This window comes from Lepisosteus oculatus, chromosome 24 (genome assembly GCF_040954835.1).
Source record: "Lepisosteus oculatus isolate fLepOcu1 chromosome 24, fLepOcu1.hap2, whole genome shotgun sequence".
In the NCBI taxonomy this organism is placed as follows: Eukaryota; Metazoa; Chordata; class Actinopteri; order Semionotiformes; family Lepisosteidae; genus Lepisosteus; species Lepisosteus oculatus.
This window is the reverse complement of record NC_090719.1, coordinates 6550604-6575343: the sequence shown is the minus strand read 5'-3', so window position 1 is coordinate 6575343 and position 24740 is coordinate 6550604. Positions and strand designations below refer to the sequence as shown.

The following is a 24740-nucleotide window of genomic DNA, read 5'->3' as shown; positions in this document are numbered from 1 at the left end:
TATAAAAATAAATTGAATTGAATAATTGTCACTGTGCGGCCCTTCCTGCTCACTAGTCCCTTGAACCGCAAAAGGAAACTCGGTCTCTGAACAACTTTGATCATTTTTTATATATTTTAAATGATGCGTCAATGTCGAGCATTTGCCTGTGCAGTAGTGATCACAGAAAAAATAGATGATCAGATAAGCAGAAAGTCAGACTGTTCCCTTCCATCAATTGGCCGAGGGATGGGTAATTAAGATAGGCACTGATGTTGGTCTGATCAACAAGTTTCTAGACAGCATTCAGAGCGATGTATAAGTAAATAAGTACAGGCTGTGAGGTAGGCATTTCATCCCAGAAATGTCCCAATGTAATCTGCAAACTGAGTTAAATTTGTCTGCAAAATCATCTTGAAGTTGACATGTTTAATTCAGTTGTACTCATTTAAAAATAAAGCATCTAAAAACATGAAAACGCCTTGAATGTGTCGGTTTCATAATTTTAAATATAAAGTAATACAATAGTAACATTCGCTTGGTCTACTACATAATTTCTTGATCTATTTCTGTTGTAATAGAGCGCAGCACAGTTAGTTTACATTATTTTCAAATAGTTTAGAAATATTTTTGCATACTCAAAATTTGAAATGACATCCTCAGCAATTCCAGTAAGTACTCCAATTGATCTTTGACAATATGGCAGGAAATTGATGATGTATTGTACAGTATTTTAGTAACTATTATGCTCTTATAACTCGAAGAAATTCTAAAATAATCTTTCCACAAAGGAAAGGGTAAAGATTTATTCCAAGCTCACAGGGAAAAAAAAAACAATGTTTTAGCTGTGGGGCTTCCTTCGCATGTACCTTCTTCATTCACCTGGAAACTTTTTATCTCTTTTTCTCCTTTCAGCTCGGAATAAAACTTTACTCATTGCCGATTTAAGTCAATGTGTTCCTGAGGTAGACAGAGGCACCGGCGCTGAGAGCAGCGTGGCAAGCTTAAAGGGCTACTTTTTAATATGCCCAGAGAGCAAAAAAGAAGGAAAAATATCACTTGAAAAGCACTTGCGCAGATGCTCTGAGAGCAAAAATAAAAATAAAAATAAAAAGAATAATGCGCTGCGCAAAAAAAAAGAATAATGTTTGCTGAGGAGCAGAGAAAGGCACCTTGGCTGTAAAATAACCTTGGCGAGGTTATGACTAAACACCATGTAGCTGCATGAGGAATTCTTACATTTGAGCCGAAATCGGTTACAGCTGCAGTCGCTAATGCATTATTAAGGGCTATTGAAGTATAGGAAAAAATAAGGGTGGGCTTACAGCGGAGCTTTTATAATAATAATAATCGCTTTTCTGGACACTCCACTCAAAACGCGTTACAGGTAATGGGGACTCCAATCCACCACTACCAATGTGCAGCATCCAGCTGGATGATGCGACGGCAGCCAAAGTGCGCCAGAACGCTCACCACACATCAGCTATCAGTTGGGAGGATAGCAAGAGTAATGAAGCCAATTCATAGAAGACGATTTTTAGAGTAAAAAATACACTCTGCTGTGCCACACCATTCATTTGCGCCCTACTCATTCTGATGCAGCTGCTTACTCAAATTTCTTAAGAATTGTCAAAGAATTAAAGAGCTACCTTGCCAGCAGACACATTGCCATGCAATTTGCAACTGGCAGCTGGCAGCCCGCTGATGGAGGTGTGAGCCTGGGCAGTACCTGGATGGGAGACCTCCTGGGAAAATTTAGGTTGTTGCAGGAAGAGAAATTAGAGGTGTCAGCAGGGGGGGCTCACCCTACAGTCTGTGTGGGTACTAATGCCCCAGTATAGTGATGGGTACAATACACTGTAACAAGGTGCCGTCCTTCGGATGAGACATAACATCAAGGTTCTGACTCTCTGTGGTCATTAAAAATCCCAAGGCGTTTCTCAAAAAGAGAAGGGTGTAACCCCAGCATCTTGACTAAATTTCCCATTGGCCTTTACAAATCATAGTTCAGGTGGGTAGCTGTGTCAGCATGCGTAGGCTGCAAAGGAACAAGTAAGAGGTTTATTCCATGCTGAAAAGAGAAGAAAGAAAACACAATGTTTCGGCCGTGGAGCCTTCTTCAGGTGTGAGAAAGACAGGGCAGTAAGGAAAGGTAATGTAGCAGGAGAACACTAATCTCTCTGTCTGTGTTCTCAAAGACGGTTTTCCAACTCATACATCAGAAAGACTACCGAAACTAAAATTATCCTGCAGCTAGGATCACAACTTCCCCCTTCTCTTAATGACAGACTACTTTTCTTCTAAATTCTCTCTATTCATTGTAGGTTTCATTTCACACCTCTCTTCACCTATCCTGACTTCAAACCTCCTGATTGGCCTCTCTTTCTGTCCCCTGCTCCTGCCCCTCGCTCCTCCTCTCTCCCAGCTTTTGTTCTCCCGCTACATTACCTTTGCTTACTGCCACCTGAAGAAGGCTCCACGGCCGAAATGTTGTGTTTTCTTTCATCTCTTTTTAGCATGGAATAAACCTATTACTTGTTCCTCTACAAATCATGGCCTCCTAATAATTCCCATCTATGTACTGGCTTCATCACTCTGTTCTCCTCCCCACAGATAACTGATGTGTGGTGATCGTATTGGCACACTAATGCTGCTGTCGCAATGGAGTCCCTATTATTATTATTATTATTATTATTATTATTACTACTACTACCTTCTACTACTACTACCTTGTTGTCCACTGTAAATTAAGATGGACTCTTGAAAATAAGTTTGGAATTTTGATAATTACACCACACATCAATATCCCTCAGACGAAAATCATAATTGTTGTATTCGTAGTCGGATATTGAAATCAAGGAGACGCATGTCTTTTTTTTTTCTCTTGTCTTTGTTTCGTTGCTTCTTCCTCACTGGCTTTATGATCCATTTCATCTTGCTTATATTTGGGGTCAAATAGATTTCCTTGCACTTCCATCAAGATTGTTCTTACGACTAATTGTAAAATTTCCATTGGATTAAAAGAAACGTACAGTATTCACAAGCCTATTGTTTACAACGTAGTACGGCTGCAACACGTCACTGGAAGTCTTGCTGCCTCATTCTGAATCGCAGAATATGGCTTTGCACATACTTGGAATTTTTTTCTGTTTTGTGATAGAAATAGGATATTGTGTTTAGAAATGTAGTCATTAATGCTGATTATTTTAAACCCCAAAATATAAAAATATCATGGCAGTTCCCCTTTAAAAATAGATGCAACATAATGTTTGTTGTGAATGACTAGAAGACTAGTTATAAAAATGCAATTCTCAATTTTTCTCTTGAAATGAAAACTCTATAGAGGTGTCATATGGCACAGCATCTTCTGTAAATCTTATTCAACTTTAAAGATAGGTGTGCTATCTATAGCCTATGAAGCCAGTATATCAGCTAACTATTACTGTACATCTGAATTCCTTTTCCTCAAGCATTCTGTAAACCTTAAGATGTGATATTTTCCCACACATCTCTGTAGCTCCAGCAGAGGCTATCGACATTTGTGTTTCAGAAGGCTATATGTTGTGTTATATTCACATCCATAACTATATCATGATACAGTTAACTCTGATCACGTATAACACAATTATGTTATTTAAATTGTCTCATGTGTAATCAATACTCATACTGGATTATGCTAATTACTACTACTGAATGAAATGGAAGGGTGCTATGTATTATTGTTTTCACTATTTGGAACAAACTTAATATTTATAATCTGCTACACTAAACAATAGCTTGTAGTTGTATGAATGCATTATTTGTATGTTGAATTCTTTAAACAGTATTCGGTAAAACAAAACTGAATTGGAATTTTGCAAATCAAAACGTAAGTAGTGCGATGTAAATGAGTGGTATGTGATCATAGTGCAGTTTAAAAATTGAGTGATTGGACAGATACAGCAGCAAACACTTTGTAATGCCTAGTACACTAAGACAAGTCCTTGCTACAATGCCAAATGTTCCTGCACAGGATCTGGGGTTCAGGTTCAGGGGTTCGAACCCAGCTGAAAAGAGTTTTCTTTTAACAAATAAAAAATTATTTGAAAATCTAAAATAGCAAATATTATGGACACTATTGACATTTTTATATTTCTAAATATCACAACATGTTCAAAGCTAAGTGATTGATTAATAACAACGAATAATTTCAAACTGCTACTGTACTGGCACTACTGTCGTTATTACTGATAATAAATATTATCGACACTACTGTATATTGGATTTGTTGATATTTCTAAATATCACAAAATGTTCAACATTCACATCCTTGCAAAACAATCATGACATTCTCATCCAATCTAAGGTTTGATGTTTTTTTTTATTTTGAAACCGTGATCTTGACATGCAGGTGTGAAGTAGGGTTAACAGCTTCAGATTTAAAAGGTTATTAATAATATCTTTTGTGTCGCATTAACATTGGAATGTTCTTCCAAGTGTAAAAAGAGGCGATACACAACATGTCTCCTCTATACATTTTTTAGTTTACAGACAGACTGTCCAAGGTCATTTATTATGAATAATATCTTCCATATCGCATTCAAATTGGAACGCTTTTAACAGGTGTAAATCCACCTATTTTCTAACTGCTTTATCCAGGACAGGTAAAAGTTTCATCCCTCCTCCTTCCCTCTGTCTGTCTGACCTGTTCCCATTTTTGACCATTCTGTGCCCCAACAGAAGTAGAGCTCAGATAGAGTCAGGTATCTGTGAGCTCTTGCATTTCATTTCATTTACACTTTTTGATGGAATCCTGAATGATAACCTGTCACTTTAGAGTAGACTGTATACACTGTACATCTTTCTTTCATGCAATGATACATCTTTATATAGCCACTAATATGTACCTTAAATAAACTTGAAGAAGCTACACTTCTCAAAGTGGTCAAGTGTGCTCTGTACATGAAAAATCTTGACCTTAGCAGGTAGTTTCAACAAACTGTTTGGAGCATTATCAGAAACAACAACAAGTACTTTGCAATTCAAATTCCTCAATGCAAAGACATTTTGCCAAGTTTTACAATATGGGTTTCCACAGAGTGATACAGAGTGCATATTCTGCTTGGTACCAACAGCTGAAATAGAACTTTCCAATATGACTGTGAAAACTGTCTCACTTAACCATTTGAAAGGAAGATCTCATGGAATCATTTCTGTAGTTATTTCAGGTAAACTGTTGGCTTTTTGTGAGATGACAATTACACGAGTAAAAGCTCTAATCTAGCTGGCATTGTAGTGACGGATCCTTCACTGAGTGATGGGTGTGCTTCAGTGGAGGATGATTTAGGATAGTTCCAATTCCATACAATGCTTCCAATTCAGCTTCTTTTTTAAAAATCTCAAACAGGACTTTTCTTTTTAAATTTCAACATGACCATGTTAAGATTTTTGTCTGCAATAAGAAAGCTGCACTATATGAGAAGAGCTTGAAAGCCATCTTCTAATATATGGGAAAGACAGGAACTTTTAGAAAATTGTATTTAAACAAAAGTCAGTTTTAAACTAAATAATGTAGTTGTGTTAACCATTTCAGCATGTAAATACATATCCTAAGCAAAACATGGATTTTGGTATTTACTGTGAAATATTAAGAAAAATTCTAGTCTACTAATCTTCATTTGCATGGTATGACTAACATATTTCAGATCTTAAATTCTAGTCATTGTGTCATAATTTCCCTGGTCATTCACATATTACAAAAATTAACATACTAAATATTATTTACTCCCTGATCTAAGTATAATTTCATTAATAAAGTAATATTCCTGAACCAACCTGATTTATTTTTCCCAAATAGTTCACACTCTCAGGTATTTAGTCTTCCATGCCTGGCTCTTATTACAGAACTTTTGCAGGATTGGCACTGAATAAAGCAACAGGTACAGTAGAATTCAGCAGAAATCTGGAACAGTACATCAGTATAGTACATCGTACGTTGTCCCTTGGATCATTTCTACTTACCTTTTCAAAAAGGAGTAATCTGATGCATTTGATTTTTTCTGACACCCTCTTAAAGATTAATTGCATTTATCATTTGTCAAATCTAAAATTTATATGAACTTTCTTTGTTCTCTTCTCTTACAGGGAATGCTTGTAGAAGGTCCACCAGGTCCTGAAGGCCCCACAGTAAGTGCCTTGCCTGGTTCCCTAGAGGAATTGGCCAAAGGAAATCAGTAATTCATTTGCATACAGCTGTGCTCTCTTTTTGTTTCTCTCTTTTATTCATTCCATATTAAATGCTGTGCACTTTTCTGCCTCTCTACAGTTGTAATTAATAGAAATTTGATAAGTTTCACTCACTCTTTTGTCATGGCAACACAAAAGCATTTGAAAAGTTGAGAGTGAATTTACAATTTAAGTGTTTAATTTTTTTCCTTTGCTAATGCTTCCCTGGAGGAAGAAAGTAACTGAAATATAGTAATTAATAATTATATTTATCTTGGTATGATACAGTGCATTGTACATGCACAATGTAGGGAAGTATTGGAGCACAGTTGTAAAATAGATGTTGTAGAAAAATGAGCAAAGATGTCAGAATATATTTGTTTTAAATAGTGTGTTTTAGCTTAGATTACAAGTACTATGTTTTTGTTAGAGTAACACTCTATAATTATGTGGTAGGAAAACTTCTGTAACTTTTTCTAACAAAATATCTGTATGAAAAGAGAAAAGTTTATATGTTTGTATGTAAGAACCCCTTGGCTGCCTTCTTCCTCATCACAGACATAATCTATCCATTAACAGAGCAGGAAAGTAAAATGTCATTTTCTCCATAGTCAAATTTTATTAACTAATTACAATTTACAGGTATAATTTCCCTTCTTTTGATCACAGGGTCTTCCAGGCCCCCCAGGTCTGCCTGGTCCCCCTGGCACCTCTGGAGATCCAGGAGAAAGAGTAAGTGGAAAACACTTAGACATAAGTGGCGACACGATTAGGTTTTCAGTTCTGTCAAATAGCACTCAATAAATATCAGGCAAACTTTTAACACTCAGAGTTGATGGCTTGTATAGCCCATTCAGCTGGAATAATGATGATCATTGTAATTCATTTCTCATTATGAAATATTAATTGTAGGGCCTTTTGGCCAGGAATGTTAAGCAGCATTCCTCTGTCTTTCTACAAGCGTCTTCACCAGTGCCATCTGATGTTTGCAGTGATTTAATTAATACTGTCATTTTCACACTGGTTATTCAAAACATAAATTGACCTAAGGGTAACATCATGTTCCATTCCCTTAATTACTGTATGTATTAAGAGATCTTGGAGGGGTAAAGGCCACAAGACACTGTAAGCTGGGAGGAAATATTTTCGACAAGCAGTTGTGTCTTAGCTTCTATGTTGATTGTTGTAGAGAGATAGTTTTTTCCACAAATAAAAATAAAATTAAAACTTGTATATAGTTTTAGATTTTGTTCATAATTCTGGTGTAGTATTATTTCCTTAATTTTGTCAATCAGATAAAATAATAATGGTACATGCTTTTTTCTTTGTGGTTAGGTTTTCTCTCAGGAATCATTCGTATAGTTTGGGATATTAAGCTCTAAATACCATACTATGGATGATGTGAATACATTTCTGCTACAGAAGAGATATTTATTATTCAATTTTTAATGCAGGGTTCTTTTTCAGATGGCCCTTTCAGTTTCAAGTGTGCTTTCATTGTAACATACAGTATTGTCTGTAATATTACATTTCTTAATTTATGTCGCGTTTAATTTACACTTTATTTTTAGTAATCATTGCTTTCTTGCTAATTTTGGTTAGCGATATTAAAGGCATGTGACTTCCCAGTGAGAAACCCATTTAGTCCTCTGAAGGTATTGAAGGTCAGGAAAAGGGTCTGGAGCTGGTTTCTGGCAAAGTTGACAGAAGCATGTGATACTCCTGGAACCCAGCTGTGTTGTTCTCCGATATAGAGCCATGAACTAAAACCTAATGAATGTAATTTGTAATTTACAGGATGTAGGTCCTTCACTAGCTGAAAATCCAAAACCCTCAATTAATAAAACTAAAATGATTAATATTTCTGTGACATTGCACAGTAGAATGTAATATGAAGAAACACATTAGGCAAATGACAAGGGGTTTCATACCCCTTGGGCATTGGTTTTAGGTCACCTTGACTGTATACTTTTTTCTAGGGCTAAATCTTTCTGCCAGATACCACTTTCCCACGGGTATTTCAAATAATGCTGGAAACAGAGCCTAAAAAAGAGTTCCTCCTTTCAGTTTTGGGATATTTTGTGTGAGGCCCTTCGGAAAAAAAGACTATCTTCCTCCCACTCAGAGCTGCAAGATGTATGATTGATAGGTTTCCCAGAACAATAATAAGTTTATATTACTTTAAAGGAAACTCAGCTGCATCATCCTTTATAGTGTTTGTGATATCCCTAAATCTCTGAAAAACCCACTTTACTATTTCATTACCATGTACTCCTATCTTCTGAGGCATTTCAAGAGAAAGTACTTATCTTTAGTCTTTTTTGTCTGATATTAAAACTATAAACAGAATGTAGGACCTTCATAAAATGTGTTCAGTAATTAACAAAATTTAATAAAATCATATACAAAAAACCTGATAGCCATTATTCTATTTTTTTTCTCCAGTTACAGTGATTGTACTTCTTTGTTCTGTTTTTAAACATGCCATTAATCATTGCAATTCTGTTTTTAAAAGAATGGCACTGAAGACTGTATACAGGCTTTGTGCCTCCAAACAAGTACAGTATATCTGTTTTTTATTTCACCACCATATTTAAATCATAAAGTTTTTTCAATTAATTCAATTAATTTTCAAAAAGTTTGTAACACCTTAAAATTACAGAGAAATTTACCTCGCTAGAGATATAGCTATGCTATAGAGAGATTATATTATTTTAGTGAATTTGTCCTAGTGTCTCAAAACCTCTCTCTCATCCTAGTGTTAATCCCGCATCAGCAGGGTCCGCTTGTCGACACGCCCGTCTCCATTTGGTGGTTTGAGCCAAATCTTTGAGCTGACGTTGCCATTAAATGTGACTGAGAATACTCCAACCGGCACATTGCTCCGCCTGCCGTCGGAGGGGGGGGAGGAGAACAAAGTAATGTAGCCAATTCATAGATTTTTAGGAGGCATGGGAAATTTGGCTAGGACGCCAGGGTTACACCCCTACTCTTTTCGAGAAACACCCTGGGATTTTTAATCACCTCGGTTTTACGTCTCATCCGAAAGACGGCACTCGTTTTACAGTATGGTGTCCCCGTCACTATACTGGGGCATTAGCTCCCACATGGACTGCAGGGTGAGCGCCCCCTCCTGGCCTCACTAACACCTCTTCCAGCAGGAGGTCTCCCATCCAGGTTCTGGCCAAGCTCACACCTGCTTAGTTTCAGTGGGTTGTCAGTTGTAAGTTGCAGGGTGACATGGCTGCTGGCTCCTAGTATCTCAAAACCTAACGAGATATATTTTGTTAAAAAAGCATTGAAAGTATATTTATTCTTCTCCAATAATTCAAGCCTTTTTAAAAGACGTTTAACACTCACAAAGCATCTAAATTCAGTTGCTTTTATTACATATTTATAAATATATATTTGTAATTGTTCTTATACTTATGTAACATAGGCTTAAATGGAACACTAGAGATTCTGTATGTTTGTACAGTATATGTGGATATCAGCCTAAAAAGCAAGCTGTTGATCGTTTTAACTAAATAATAACTGAACTAGTGTGAAATAAAAAGTTGCATTTGTTAGTAAATTTTAATTTTGCTGTATAATAAAAAACAAGTGACTATCTAAATACTCAACCATTAATAAGTTTATCATTTTTTATGTTGCTTTTGATAGGGTCCTGCTGGTCGACCTGGCCTTCCAGGTGCTGATGGATTACCAGGACCCCCAGGGACTGTCCTGATGCTTCCTGTAAGTACACAGATTAAATCAGATTTTGTAGAACCATACTGTATTAGTACATGACTGTACTGTATAAAGAAAGGAAATACTGTAGGACACATATTCATCATTCTCTAGTTAAGAGGCATAATTTTCTTAAGATACAACAAAAATATTTAAAAAAAAGAATTTAAAAATGATGTAACTAAAGCAAATGACAAAGTGATGGTATTCTGTACATAAAACAAATTTTCACATCCTTATATCCCTTTCCAATATAGTAGTGCCATCTACTGGTCCTATTAAATTTTATACTAGTGCTTTCAAGTGTTAAACCACGTATTTGATCAAAAAAGAAAGCCATTTAAAAATATAACAATTTGGAATACATTTATTCCCTACGTGAAGTATTGAGAAAATCAATGTAGGAGGAAAAACTCCCTCATTTTCTTACTATTTAGCAGTAAGTAATCTTCCTTACTGTTGCATGCTGCACAGGCAATAAAGCAAGACAAGGTGCATTGGCTTTAAAGGTCAAAATGTATGTAGAAGTTCACCTTAATTGCAATATTTTAAATACTTAAATCTACGAAGAAGCTAAACCAAAATGATCAGTAGAATTTAAAAAATGTATTCAATGTTTAAATGAGTTAAAAAACAAAACAAAATCCTATATAGAAACTTAAGATTTGCACAGAAACATGAGGTAACCTGACTGATATTTTGGATTAGTGTGCCATTATGAGCTCCTTTCCAGGATCCAGGGCTACAGAGTTGGTGCCAAGTCTTTTGCTAGTGTGCCATATGAGGAAAATATGTAATGAATACCATGCACATCAGTCCACTGTCACATTAATATACGTATTTATTCCTGTGGCAAAACTTCTTATTCATATTTCTTCTTTGTTTTCTGTATTATTTAGCGCTGATTGCCAAAATAAAAAGATTGATAGAGATGCTGCAAGGAAAATCAAATATACAAAGTATTCGAGCTGGGTGCATTTCAATTTACTTGTACTAGCAATTGTAAAATTGGGAATTTTGCTGATGACAAGGAATTTGTTGATGTTAAACTCCTGATCCTTTGTTACCACTCCCAACTATTAAGCTAGTTCGGCTTTTCAGATAGCTGAAAAGTAAACTACTGTCCAGGAAAGGAAAATTATCTTTGGTTCTCAGCTTCTTGTGGGGGTTTATCAATGGAAATAGCTCAGTTTTAAGAGGCACTGCTCTTCCAAAAACATGTACTGTACTACAGTGTGCTCTAAACATGTACATACAATTTTACATTAATATTAATTTCCAGCAGTTACGTAATTTTCTATTGCTAATGTATTTTCATTTTAAAAGGTTTTGTTTTGTGTGTTATTTGGGGGTGACAGGGGTAGATTAGATGCTGGCATACAATCAGAGATTGTGGTGGAAATACAAAACATAGTTGCTGCAGTGATTAGACATTAATTAAATGTATATGGCTTTACTACTCATTTTAATCACTTCAAATTGGTCCTTTCTTCAGGCTTGTTTGCCTGGTCAAATAAAGTATATTTCTGTTATCATAGCAATGTAGAGGAATGCATGAGACCCAAGGCATCAGTTCTTAATCATTAAATTCATTAGAATTATTGAATTGATCCACAAACAGTTCAAACATAGCAATATTCTAAAATGTGAAGAATGTCTGACCCTTTTGAAGTGTGAAATTGTGAAATACACATTCTTTTTAAAGAAAGCCAGACACTTTTTCAAACTTATAAGGGATTCATTATAAGGACAAAATGACAAATAGAAAATATATTTTGCTTTTTAGTACAGTGCACAAAAAATCAATTCAAATGTTCTGTTAGAAACTGCTATTTCCTGGTCTGATCTCACAGAGCATGCTGAAGAAAAAACGCATATCCAAGCTCCAAACAACTCCCAAGCCTGTCTGCGGCAATTACACCCATTCCATATTTTTCCTCAAAGAAGCCAATATTCAAGATATACAGTAGAAGGCCAGAAGTTATTTCAATGCCACTCATTCTTGAAGGATAAATTTCTCCCTCTTGCATCTTTTTTCTATCAAATCAAGGGTAGGTTATAAAAGGTTTCAGTAAAGTGAATTACAATTATGATACATTCTGGAACTACAGCATTTATAGAAACAGTAGAGCCATTCTCAAAGGGGAGGGTGGGGTAGAATTTAGGGTGTACTGTAAAATATATCATATCAAATATGTTTTAAAAGGACATAGTGTTGTATGTGAGATATAATTTAGAAGAATCAGGATTTCCAGAGCAGAAGATTTCATGAGTTTAGGAAATTAAATTTGCAGAATGTTAAAGAATAGAGTTAAGATGGAGTGTGCAATGGTTAGGGTTGAAAGTTGCCAAAGTGTTATTTTGTGTAATTCTATGAAAATACTAATGTTAATTACTTAAAAAAAATACTAAAAGTATTAATATTTAAATTATTTCACAGAATACAAAACAAGTGAAGGATTAAGGAAATCAGTTAAAAAGCATGAATTTAATCCTCATGAAAAATAAATCTAAAATATCCATTGACTGTGCTTAGTACCCAGACCCTGTTTTAAGTCTGCATGGATACAGTATACAGTATGTAACATAAGGTGCAATATTGTTCAGAATTGTTGATCAGGTTCCTCATGTTTTGCTCTGTTTCTAGGGAAACTTAATTTGATTAAATACACATTTAAACCACACAAGGACAAATAATTTATTATTGCGTAGCTTAAATATCTCAATGACGAAAACATGCCATGAAAAACTACTTTCTGACCAAAGTGCAAGTTTTTAATGTTCATGTTCATGTACAGTGCCTTGCAAAAGTATTAAAACACTTTAAAGGTTTTCAAATGTTGCTGGATTACAAATGATAATTGCACATCTTGCCATCAGTACTTTTGCTTGCAAACTCACATACTCAAGCATAATTTTTTTAAAGACTTATTTGTCAGCAGATATCTTAAAGAAAGTCAAAAACATATGTTTGCTTTATATAGGAAAATAATTTATTTGTGCATCATAAACTACAAAATAATGAAAGTGCCATCATTCTGCCTTGTCCTTTCTGCTTGAATCACGGTTGTTGCCGCTGATGTTTTTACAAGTTTGAGAAGTATCTGTTTTTTTCTGTCTCGTTCCCAACTGTTTTATAGTGTGAGCAACTTGAATAATTTGAAGCCAAGAGTGGAGCTACATAAATAGCTAGAAAGCTAGTGAAAGCATTTGGATTATCTTTTATTGTAATGAGCTATGCTTATTTAGACCTACATGTAGGATTCATTGTGGAGTAATCAGTGGCCAGCCTTGTGAGAGGCATTCAAATCTACCCAAACAAGGGAACATGAAATAACAAAAACACCACTACTTGTTTTTTCCTTTGTTGTTTAACAAAAAAGAAACAATTTTACCACCCCCCTGTGTAGAATCAGGATTATGATTATAATATAATAATATAATATGTTATGATTATTAACATAGATCTAACTTCATAATGTTTTCTTATAGCTTCGGCATTATCTGTGATTTGTTTTGGTTGTAACCTCAGTTTGACTATTTTGTAAAGGAACAGACAACACAGGGAACAAACTACATAGAAAAAACAGTAAATGGTCTGCTATTATTTGAAACCTTTCTTATGTTCTGTGTTCCAAAATAAGTGATGCAAATACAAAAGTGAATGTATTTCCAGGAAAAAATAAGATTAGGGAAAATTATTTTCCTGGAATTGAGCTTCATTTGACCCCTGTGTTCTCATTCATAACAAATTACAGTACAATGCCCTGAGTTTAGTATTATACAGTTCTGGCAGCAAATGCAGTCATGGATGATTACCCCATTAGCACCTGACAGATGCATACTGTATGTTAAGTTTAACTAGTTCCATAAATGGTTTGCAAAACCTTATTAAGCTGTGTTTCATTTAATGACTAATGACACAGATAGCATTCCAAAATGGGCAACTTGAAGCATTTGTAAATTTCAAATAGCCTTTGAGACAGGACAACACTTGTCATTGTAAGCTGTAGATTTTGCTTTTCATGAAACTTAAGTTTCTGGTGTTCGGTTTAGAAGTGGTATTTTGTAGTATCTATAAAGTTTAATAAGACTAAAACATTATTAGGCACACAACACCCATATATATCTAAAGGTGTAAATTTATTCATGTTGTTAACACAAAATGCTACCAATACTGTGTTATTGTCATGCTTGAATTGTAACGCTCAGTTTCAGCCATTGGGTGGCAGCACCACTTAATTTTAAAACTACTGTGGACAGCAACTGTTTCTGAGTACAGTATTATCATGTGTCAGAATCAAGCAGGTGTTTAGGATATGACAAATTCAAACATATTTAAAGAAAATGTCAAAGGTAATAGGAAAATACTTTCTTCATTTTATTATTATTTTTATTACTTTTTAATACCCTGCTTTCTACACAAAGCCACATGACTGGCACAAGATAAGAAATCATTGTAAATAAAGAGCCTGAGAACTTTTGAAAAAATATGAATTAGTATTTTTAGTAAAAAGCTTTTATTTAGGACAAAATCAACAAAGATGGCAATTTGACCTTGTTTCTTTAATGGAAAAATATTGTATGCATCCAAGGAGCAAGCAACCTTAAGCAGATGATTCTTTTATCTTACAAAGTTTAATCATATTTAGAGAAACAATCCTGTTGTTTTTATACGTAATGGATCTGACCTGTAGCTTGGTTATAATGAGGTATAGCTTTTAAAGTACCTAGAGTTTTTTTTTCAGCACCGCAATGTGCTTCTTGTTTTACAGAATACACATTTTTCTAAATGTTTATCTAAGGTGCAGTGAAAATCTAAGGACAGCTGAACAAATAGCTCAGTTGATTTTAAAATGCAAATTGTTCTCATTATTTCTTCTGTTGCCTGTTAGTAGTGGCGGGTAAATTGCGTATACATAATACATAATCTGAGAGCTCGTAGAGTTTTGGAAACTCATGATTAAGGCAAGAAACCCCCTGGGGGTTTAAATAAAATGCCTGAGACCACTCTTGACCCAGTTGCCTGATTTTTCATCAACTATTGTTGTCTGTCTGTAAAATGCATGTGAATGACTATTCTGTTGATGTTTTCCTTAAGTTTCGGTTCAGCGCAGGTGGAGACGCTGGGCAGAAAGGCCCTGTTGTGTCTGCACAGGAAGCCCAGATGCAAGCTATAATGCAGCAGGCAAGAGTAAGTGTGCAGATGCTTTTCTACAGAAAACTTACACATTTTCAAACTGATGACACAATATACAGTAAAGGAACATACATACGTGTCCTCCTGCTTGCTTTTAGTCACAGTCACAGAATACCACTGTATATTATTAAGTTTATAAATAAAGTTTCCAACACCTCATAAAAATAAACATATATAATTTAAATCTTTAAATTAATGATGTACTGTTACCCTGCGATGTTTTAAGTAGAATTAGCATTGCAGTCTGTTTTCGTTTATTTTTTCTTTTGTTTTGTTGAGATTCAGTATGGCATATATTTATTAATCACAGGCTTGCTTAAATATCCTTTTTTTTGCATATTAATGGAATTTTTGATTCTCTACAGCTCGCAATGAGGGGTCCAACTGGTCCCATGGGCCTAACAGGAAGGCCTGGTCCTCTGGTAAGTAAGGGAAAATGTATTCATTATTACTCTGATTGTCACATAGTACAACAGATGTCAACATGGTGGAACGGTGGCTCTGTGGCTAAGGATCCTGAGGCTGGAAGGTTGCCGGTTCAAATCCCACAGCCAGCAGAGGAATCCTTCTCTGTTGGGCCCCTGAGCAAGGCCCTTAACCCCAGCTGCTCTAGGGGCGCCGTATAAGTGGCTGACCCCGTGCTCTGACCTCAAGCTTTTCTCTCCCCATCTGTGTGCCTGTATCGTATGTCTCATAGAGAGCAAGCTGGCGAAAGCAAGTATGCGAAAATACAAATTCCTAATGTAAGAAATTGTATATGGCTAACAGAGTGATCTTATCTTAACATTGGAGCGGGTTAGGTGTTTAAAACCCTTGCAAAAGTTTAAATTCAGTAATAACTCTGGAACTTGTAATAACTTGTACAAGATAGCTCGTAATAATTGTTTTCCCATAAAGTATTGAGTAAATAAGAGGGCGAAAGCTTCCAAATAAATGTCATTTCACTTTTAGCATAAATAAAAAATAAAAATAAATAATTAATGTAATTTCAAGAAGTGCACTTTTTTCCATAACATCAAGTTGACAGGAAAGGAGACATTGCCTAATCATAGGGCCAAGTCTAGATGAAATTACCTTGTTCTGAAAGAAAATATATCTTTCAGGAATGAATTTCAAAGTTAGAGAAGCAGGCATAAGGATTTAAGGTGGACCGTGTGATGGTCACATGATAAGGCCAGGCTTGCTGTAAAACAGAACCTCTGTCTATTGGCTTAGGAAGCTACCGAAATCTTTCTGGACTTGTTTCATAAGTGCTTTGTACTTTGGGGCAGAAGGGTAAGATGAGGTTTACTCACTAGCGCAAATATGGTATTTCACCTGGCTCATGAGATTTGAAATTCACCTTACAGCCTCACAGCTCTGTCTCACACAATTTAATTTTTACATCGCATCACAAACTCTATCCTGGTGACCTTTGATCATGAATAATCTAATCAGCTAATGTTAAATCCATGAATGTTGAAACCTTACTGTATTCCAAACCATCATGCAAAACAGCAAGTTATGATAGTCTCATATATTTTTTAAACATAGCTTTTTTAAGTAATATTTGTTTAAAAATTGACATTTTTTGCAAACCTAATTGACTCTGTCAGAAGTGAGACTTGATTGAGGCCTTCAAAATATTAAAACTGGATCAATGCGATTGACTTGTTTGGCAGTTTCAAATGTTAAAATTAACCAGTGCTCCAACACCATGCTGCAATAATGTTTTACTGTCTTTCTAGGGTCCACCAGGTGTATCTGGATTGAAGGGTGAATCTGGAGAGAGTGGTCCGCAGGTATGGCTATATACAGTAGCTTATTCCTGCTGTCTATTGCTAAAGATACAACCAAATGTGTGACCAATTGTTTGTTTGCTTTGCATGTCCGATTTACAACTACAGGTATGTGTGTATGCTGTGTCTTTCAGCTGTTTCTGAATCATATTATCTGTAATTTTTATAGTTTGGCGGCATTTATTCCAAGCAGCAGTGTATCTGAGATCAAAAATTATTTTTGAAAAAATATCAAGATAGGTTTGTATGTTTCACAATGAAGATACGGTACATTACTAGCCTCAGAGTTCTTAAGTACATTCACTCTATAGAGTTTAATTCCCCTTTTGTTATGTATAAATATACATTATGCAAATTTCTTTCTTAAGTCTTTGAATTTAGTGCATTTAGATACAGCATGTAGCAGGTCAATGCCTATTCCTTCCTCCTGACACACCCAGTGTTATTTCTGTTGTAGGGACCACGTGGTCCTGTGGGGCCTCCTGGGCCATCTGGAAAACCTGGAAGAAGGGTGAGTTATTTTTGTTTTTCCTTTTCATCCTAAGGCCGCTGCCCATATCTTATATCTTAATGTGGATGACCGCAGATATCCGCTTTATATTTTCTCTAGGCTTTACCTAATTGGTGATTATATAACAAATACTGTTGCCTTCCAGCCTATGCCATTCTGAGCTGGGCTTGCTCTTCCAGTACAAGTTATTACTAGACTTTGATTCTTCTAATTACATTCTTAATTGACCCTTGAGTGCATAATGGACATAGGTGCGGAAGATCTCTTTGGGTAATTAAGGATTCACTTCAAACAAATAAAATTCAATAGCTAAGGTTTCTTACCCTGGACTACAGTATCTATAGTTATATATATGTAGTTATAGATACGAGCTGTGTTAGTGTTTGAATTATAAAGGAACAGGTGGAAGCTACAGGCATGCTAAAGAATATATAGAAAAAGCCCAATGTTCTGATCATGGAGCGTTCTTTAGTTTTGTGGGACAATAAAGAGGAGCAATGTGAGGCAAAAGGGTAGTGCAGGGAAGACAAATTAAAGTGAATATGAAAATGGGCAGAGGGATGCAAATGTGGGATATAAATATTTAAATCCCTTTGAAAAGATGCAGATAGAAAGGTCAGTGTAGTCATGATGTGAAAAGATAAAATGGGAATTCAACTTGGCTAGAAAATATCTTTAACAATTTTTTGTAACACCCACAAATTACTTTTTGTAGAGGTGGTAGTGGTTAATAATGTTTTAGTTACAAATATGGTAATGACATTCATAAAGTGTATATATATGAAATGAGCTAGGTGGAACTTAACAGTGTTTCTATGGGGTGTGGGGATGATGATGATAACAATTTTCTAAATGACTGGGTTTTATTCCTGAAGAGTTAGATATAGATGTCTTCAAGATAATCAAACATCTATTTCTTGATTCCTGTTTATAATGTTGAAGGATAAAAGTCTATCTTGTTCGACAGTTCTTTGTTATTTCTTTTGTTATTACAAAGTAGCTTGTTCATGTTGCTGCAGTTTACTGGTTTTGAGAATACATTAGCCAAACAAGCAAGGAACAGAAGTCATGAAATATGGTACATCTAAGATCGTGTATGGAGTAAATCCAGCCAAGAGCTACATTATCTAAATAATAGGGCAAAATCTTATAGCTTCAAATTTATTGCTTATAACTAAATTTTACAAAGCTATTTGAAAATTGAGGATTCTTTTTGGCATAAACTTGTTTCATGTTATACAGTAGTATAATAAAAGCATTTCTTTGTGGAATGCCAGAGACAGTGCTGAGAAGAAATGAGTTTGCCGGATCCACACTAGGAAAATAAAAAATAAAATATGGTAAACACGAACTACAAATAGAAAATAACCCCTTTGGAACAAAGAAATAAGGACTGAAAATTTCGAAGTATAATATTTAACATTCATGAACAGGTATGGCTTGATGCCATATCATATTAAATTAATTTTATAACATGGCTCCAGTCGTTTGAATCTACACATTTTTGTGCTAGTAATTCAATAACAATTAGCGCTCATGTAAAGCAAGATTGACAGTAAGGAATTTAGTTCCCAGGTGATCAATTTGGAAGGGGGCCCAAACCTCTATGACTGAGAAACTATAGTATATAAGCAAATCAAACTTGTTTTAAAAATATTGTATTAAAATAAAAGTAATTACAATATTATCTTAATAGTTGCTTGCTGAATTAATTGAAATATTGTCTAAAGGGCCGTGCTGGTGCTGACGGAGCTAGAGGAATGCCTGGACAAACTGGCGCAAAGGTATGAATTAGAAATTATTTTCTTTGAAAATTAAACCATAGTGATTTCCCTCATCCAAAAGAATATCATTTGCACACCTTTTTGATTTCTGTATATGATGCTGTCTTCTAAAAATCGCTGACTCTCATTATTTCATTTTCATTTAAAAATATTTCTGTCATTTTTATTATTTTAAAAGTCATTTAGAAAGCCGACAAACATGACAATAACATGTTTTAACACAAGGTTTCTTTAATAGGTTTCTTAACAATCATGCAGACTATTACTTTTATTGTTAAGCTGAAAAATTACAATAATCTTTTAATCAATTAAGAACCTTACCAAAGGTGAATACTACTGTATCTCTATCCTTTATTAGGCTTTTGTCCTAGAGGAAGCATCCTTTCAGTGCTTTTGTCTTTTTTGTATGGCTTAATAAAAGGTCATTTATATTTATATTTAGACTATTGTGTCTTTCAATGTTCAGGACATTTTTCCTTTCTTGGTTTCGCCTCAACCCCAGAACTCTAGGACATTCAAGATTCTAAGTCAAAGTACTGTCTAGACGTACTTTATCCTCAGCTGCTAGCATGTAATTGCAAAAGTAATTGGGGTAAAAAACATCACTTTGACTGGAAAACCAACTGCAGGGGAAAAAATGTGAACTACACATGTGATAGTTGACTGCCTTATTTCAGTGTTATTGGAAATACATTACCATCTCATTTTAAATCTGTGAGCTATTAAAACAGTAACTGACCACACAAATCCAAATATCATGGGTGTGGCATATGTGTTAAATTTGCATTTATTTTCCTCTTTTTTCTTATTTAATTTATCAACATCAAAGTTCATTTGGGCTATGATTAAAATTACCTCAGCATTGTAATGGTTATGTACAGGTGTGAACCTGTTACAATTAGTGTGCCTGTATCAATTCCCTTGTGGCATTTCAATACGAAATAAAAGTGAACTGATGTTTCTCTTTAAAAAGGGTGACCGAGGCTTTGATGGACTGGCAGGATTACCTGGTGAAAAGGGGCACAGAGTAAGCCATTCTTTCCTAATTTTTTCATGAATGATCCATAAAATATCCACAACTTAGTTTCTTGTGTTTCAGATATTTCTCACTATGAAGTAATACCTTGTACTGTATGTGGATAAAGAAGCACTTGAATGAAGCCCAGAGCAATTTACTATATTAGTGGTTGGGTAAAGTTCTGTGCTTTATAACCATGTGCTAATGTTTAGAAAATGAATGTTTTTAAATTAACAAATGATAAACAAGCTACATAAATCGAGTCCATTCCAACTATTAGATTTTTGGGATGCTGATTCTAGGAAGGAAGGAAATACTTCATTTTTGTCTTGTGGATGATTAATAACTCTTCGGAAGAGACAGTGAGGCCCTGACCTATCCAAGTATATGAAATAAGCATTCCATTGCACTTGTGCATATGACAAATAAACTGAAGTATTTTATGCCTGATGCTTCAGGTGTGAGGGACTTGCATTATGCTACAGTATACCAAGTGTGAGTTCCAGATATATTTATACAAATGATAATTCGGTACAGAATAATAACTTTTGAAATAAACATTCTTTCTGCTTTTCTGCTAAACACCAAGGTTATTTTTTTCAAATATTCAACTAAATATACAAGTAGCATAATGTTTGCTGTGAACTTTTTATGCTGTTGACACTGTTGTTGACTGAAAATATAGAGTAGAGATAACAAAATTTTCTTATTGGTATACCTTGAAAGTGCAGTTTTAGAAACCTTTTCTCAGGCAGTTTGAATGAGATAACTTTAAGCTTTCTCATGGTATGTGAAAGCACAAGTGTAAGCAGAAAGACTGGACAAATTTTAGGAGTGGGAAATTTCACAAGGTGTTGTTTGTGAACGTTCATCAGCATCAGCATTTTGGTACTAATTTAATTAACATTCCACAAATGCAGAACGAATAATGTTTAATAAAAAAAGGTGTTTATTAATGACAATTGTAGGCCATTGTCAAATGGCATGTCAGTGTGAGTGTTGTTCTTGCCATGAGACTTAATGAACATTAAGAGTGTAGGGTTGTATTCACTGTTTTATGTGAAGCAACAAAGAACAATACATTGGCTGTGTTAAGTGTTCACTTGGAATAAAGTTTCCTGTTTTGTATCTTTTTATCGTGCTGCTTATCATGATACAGTATGTGTGTTCAGAATGGTTCCCTCTTGTTCGATCTGTATGATGTTTTTGCCTTGGTCATTAACCTATCATACATCTGTTGTAAAAAAAAAAGCTGATTGCTAGAAAATATACTTTACAGATCTAGCAATTTAGCTTTGAGCTGTGCCAAAACACTGCTTAGTGAGGCATTATGCCTTTGGTCATGTGCCACATGGATAGAAATCCTCATGTAAAAAAAACTTTCCAGAAGCAATGTTCTGCTTTGAGACTTGCTAATCTACATGACAAATAACAAGCTGGAAAATAAAGGATCACCCAGAACACATCTTACAGTAACAATATAAGAAGTTTAATTTTTTTCACTGCATACAGTATTATCAGTTATTCCCTTATATATTTATATTATAGTCCTTCATACAGTATATGTTATCAGTCGTGGTAAAAAAAGTTAATAACACCTAAGATATAAGACTTTCTAAAACTTACCAGACTATCTTATTTCTCCTAAATAAGTCTTGCATACCTTCTATTTGGGTTTTTCCTAGATGATAAATATACAGTATTGTGCACTTGGTGTTATTGTCACTTTATATTAGAATTCTTGAGGTTTCCTGGTCTGCCAGTAAAAAACATGGTGTGCTAAAACTTAAGTGAAAACATGCTGGGACCTTGATTTAATTTATTGATTTTCCTAATTTTTGAATTATGTAAAATTCATATTATCTTAGGAAATTGTAAATATATTTACAAGGCATTCCAGAGTCATCTCAGTTAAAATGTATTTATGTTTTCACAAATTTCCCTCAAGCCAGTACTTAATTTACATACATTTCATTTTTATTGCTGTCTAAATTATAAAAAAATGCTGTTATCTGAGGGGACAGTTCAAACGCAACAGACATAAATGTTGGTTAAGCATTCAATGAATGAAAGAAACCTTTTGTACACTGATAACATAAAACATATATTTTTTTAATTTACAAAGGAAATTCATATGCAGCTGCGGGCACAGGTCTGATAGTTTAATTGTCCTCATCTTAGATGTCAGTAAACATTAAGCCCATATTCTGGTGCAGTTTGCATATTTTGGTAGTCTTTTAAAATTTGCACACAAGTACAGTAGTTGGAAGAGGTAACAGAACTGTAATTCATTTGATGATAGTGGTCTGCATTAGTTAAGGTAGTTCATGCATGCTTTTGTTATACTAGACTGTATTTATGGTTTTAAAGGTTAAATTCCACATCTGTCATCATTATACCACTAAAATTAATTCTATTCTGTGATCCTAATGCAGCTAGCCAGCCAAATGAAGCCTAGTGAGGCTCCTTGTCTGGCATGTGAAAATGAGATGTTACCTCCTGCTGAGAATTTTTTAGTGCTGATTGGTAGACACTTTACATTCGATTTAGTGTCAAGCTACTACAATATCACATCCAATATGTAACATATGGCAACTATTATGCTACCATATAGAATCACTTAAAAAAATTAAGGATCATGGACATTAATATGTGGGTGTTGTTGGTGTATAACTATATTAGGAACATGGGCTTTTGTTTTTAGTACAGTGGGACTGAGGTTTTTCCAAAACCATATGTTGCTGATTTTGTGGTGACGGATTATGAAAGAAAAATGGGACCCAGACTTTTTTTTCTCCGGATTCTCACAGTTTTTATTACCAGGCCTTTGTTTTGGTTTATGATCAGGGTGTGCTTGTGTCTGACACTGAATGCTGCATTCTTGTTACAGGGGGATCCCGGTCCTCTGGGTCCGCCTGGCCCTCCAGGAGATGATGGTGAAAGGGTAAGTGTGTAACACCTTGTCCTCCTATAAACCAAGAGACACCCTGCCCCATGTTACATACAAATAATTGTCCCCCAGGCTGTTTCAAAACAAGGTGCTGCTTGCATCCTGTGATTCATTTAGTTGTAATCGGATGACCAAGAAATATTGCCACTGTAAATTGGTACGTATACTTTAAAATTGATCCCAGTCCAATTTGTATTGGTTTGCCCCTCTGTGGTGCTCTGTTCCTCTCTCCCTTTCCATACAGTGATTTCCCTAAAGTCTTCATAGATCTCAAACACTTTTTGTTTTTTTTTGCTACTCTTGATGATGTAATGTGGTCAGCTGACAACACAGTAGATTCAGTACTTGGTAAATATACAGCTTTGACAAGACAACAAGAAAAACAACGCTGTTTTTCTAAACTAATGTGTACCACATTTTTCAAAAAAGCAAAGGTGGAAAAACCATTAGAGATAGGAGCTTAGAAAAAAAAAAACAAGTAAAAGGAGGCTAATAAATTTCTGGAATTGGGAGACAGTGGCTGACCACATTGACAGAAGTGGTGCAATAGTGAATTGGATTAATTGAAACAGTGCCTTACAGCATATAAGGATATCCCAGTGTCCACCCAGCCTTGTAGAAGGCTGAACTTAGACCTACAGTACACATGGAAAGACTGCACAGATTTTAATTATTCTAATATAAAGATATAATGTGTCAAAATGAAACTTACCTGTGTCTTTGAAAGATCAGCATATGTTTACCATATCAAAGGGAAGTGCTGTTTCACATTTTGTTTCTGTCCTAATGTATGTTACACTGACAGAGGAAATGCCTTGTGCCTACCGTGTAAAAATATTATTCATATTCTTAGGGAGATGATGGTGAGGTTGGACCAAGAGGGCTGCCCGGTGAACCTGTGAGTCTTTTATGTTCCTCTTTGACCACCTTATTGTGATATGGGTAGCTCTGCATACAGTAGGTCTTTTCTGAAATGAAACTCTTTCTCAAATGTGTGTTTGTAACTGGCACACTCCTCTTTTCAATAGTAGGTCACATTTACATATTTGTCAAAGTAATGCTATAAATCTCAGGTGCAATTCTGAATAAAACATGTTGGAGAGACATTTCTGTGATTCATTTTAATACATATTTTTAGTCTTTACTGCATTTCTTCATATAAAAAATCTTCATTAAGTTACAACTTCAAATTTTCACATTTATATCCTTTTCTTTTACAGATGTCTCTAAGATCCCATTATATATTTTATGCAGTACCCATAATTATTTATTTGTATAGTAAGAAAAAACAGTAGGAGGTCCTTTCATTTTAATACAGACTTAGTATGATCTTAACATTAAAGTTAAAATGTACAATAAATAAAGCACCCTATCTGTGCCCTAGTACTGTAGCTGTGTCACAATCATACCTGACTATCTACAGATCTCTTATACTGTACATATACTAACAAAAAAGTACAAGAGGGAGTGCTTATAGGATCAAAGCATGGTGATAACTGGCCTTCCTGCACATATCAGGCTGAGACTAAATTGCCTACAATTACAGCATTAAATTCTGGGGGTTTGTATCTAAGTCAGAAATTA

The 24740-nt window shown here is 35.0% G+C and overlaps 1 protein-coding gene across 3 annotated transcripts in view; it reads left to right on the top strand.

Annotated features, from left to right (window-relative positions):
• col5a1 (procollagen, type V, alpha 1) overlaps positions 1–24740 on the top strand; it is a 165567-nt gene that overhangs the window by 89814 nt on the left and 51013 nt on the right. For all 3 annotated transcript variants that reach the window (XM_015366905.2, XM_015366903.2, XM_015366902.2), the window contains exons 10-20: positions 6103–6144; positions 6853–6915; positions 9847–9921; positions 15017–15109; positions 15481–15537; positions 16843–16896; positions 17351–17404; positions 19135–19188; positions 20162–20215; positions 23097–23150; positions 24010–24054. In XM_015366905.2, the coding sequence (XP_015222391.1) occupies positions 6103–6144; positions 6853–6915; positions 9847–9921; positions 15017–15109; positions 15481–15537; positions 16843–16896; positions 17351–17404; positions 19135–19188; positions 20162–20215; positions 23097–23150; positions 24010–24054 (645 nt within the window). The remainder of the gene's footprint in view (positions 1–6102; positions 6145–6852; positions 6916–9846; positions 9922–15016; positions 15110–15480; positions 15538–16842; positions 16897–17350; positions 17405–19134; positions 19189–20161; positions 20216–23096; positions 23151–24009; positions 24055–24740) is intronic.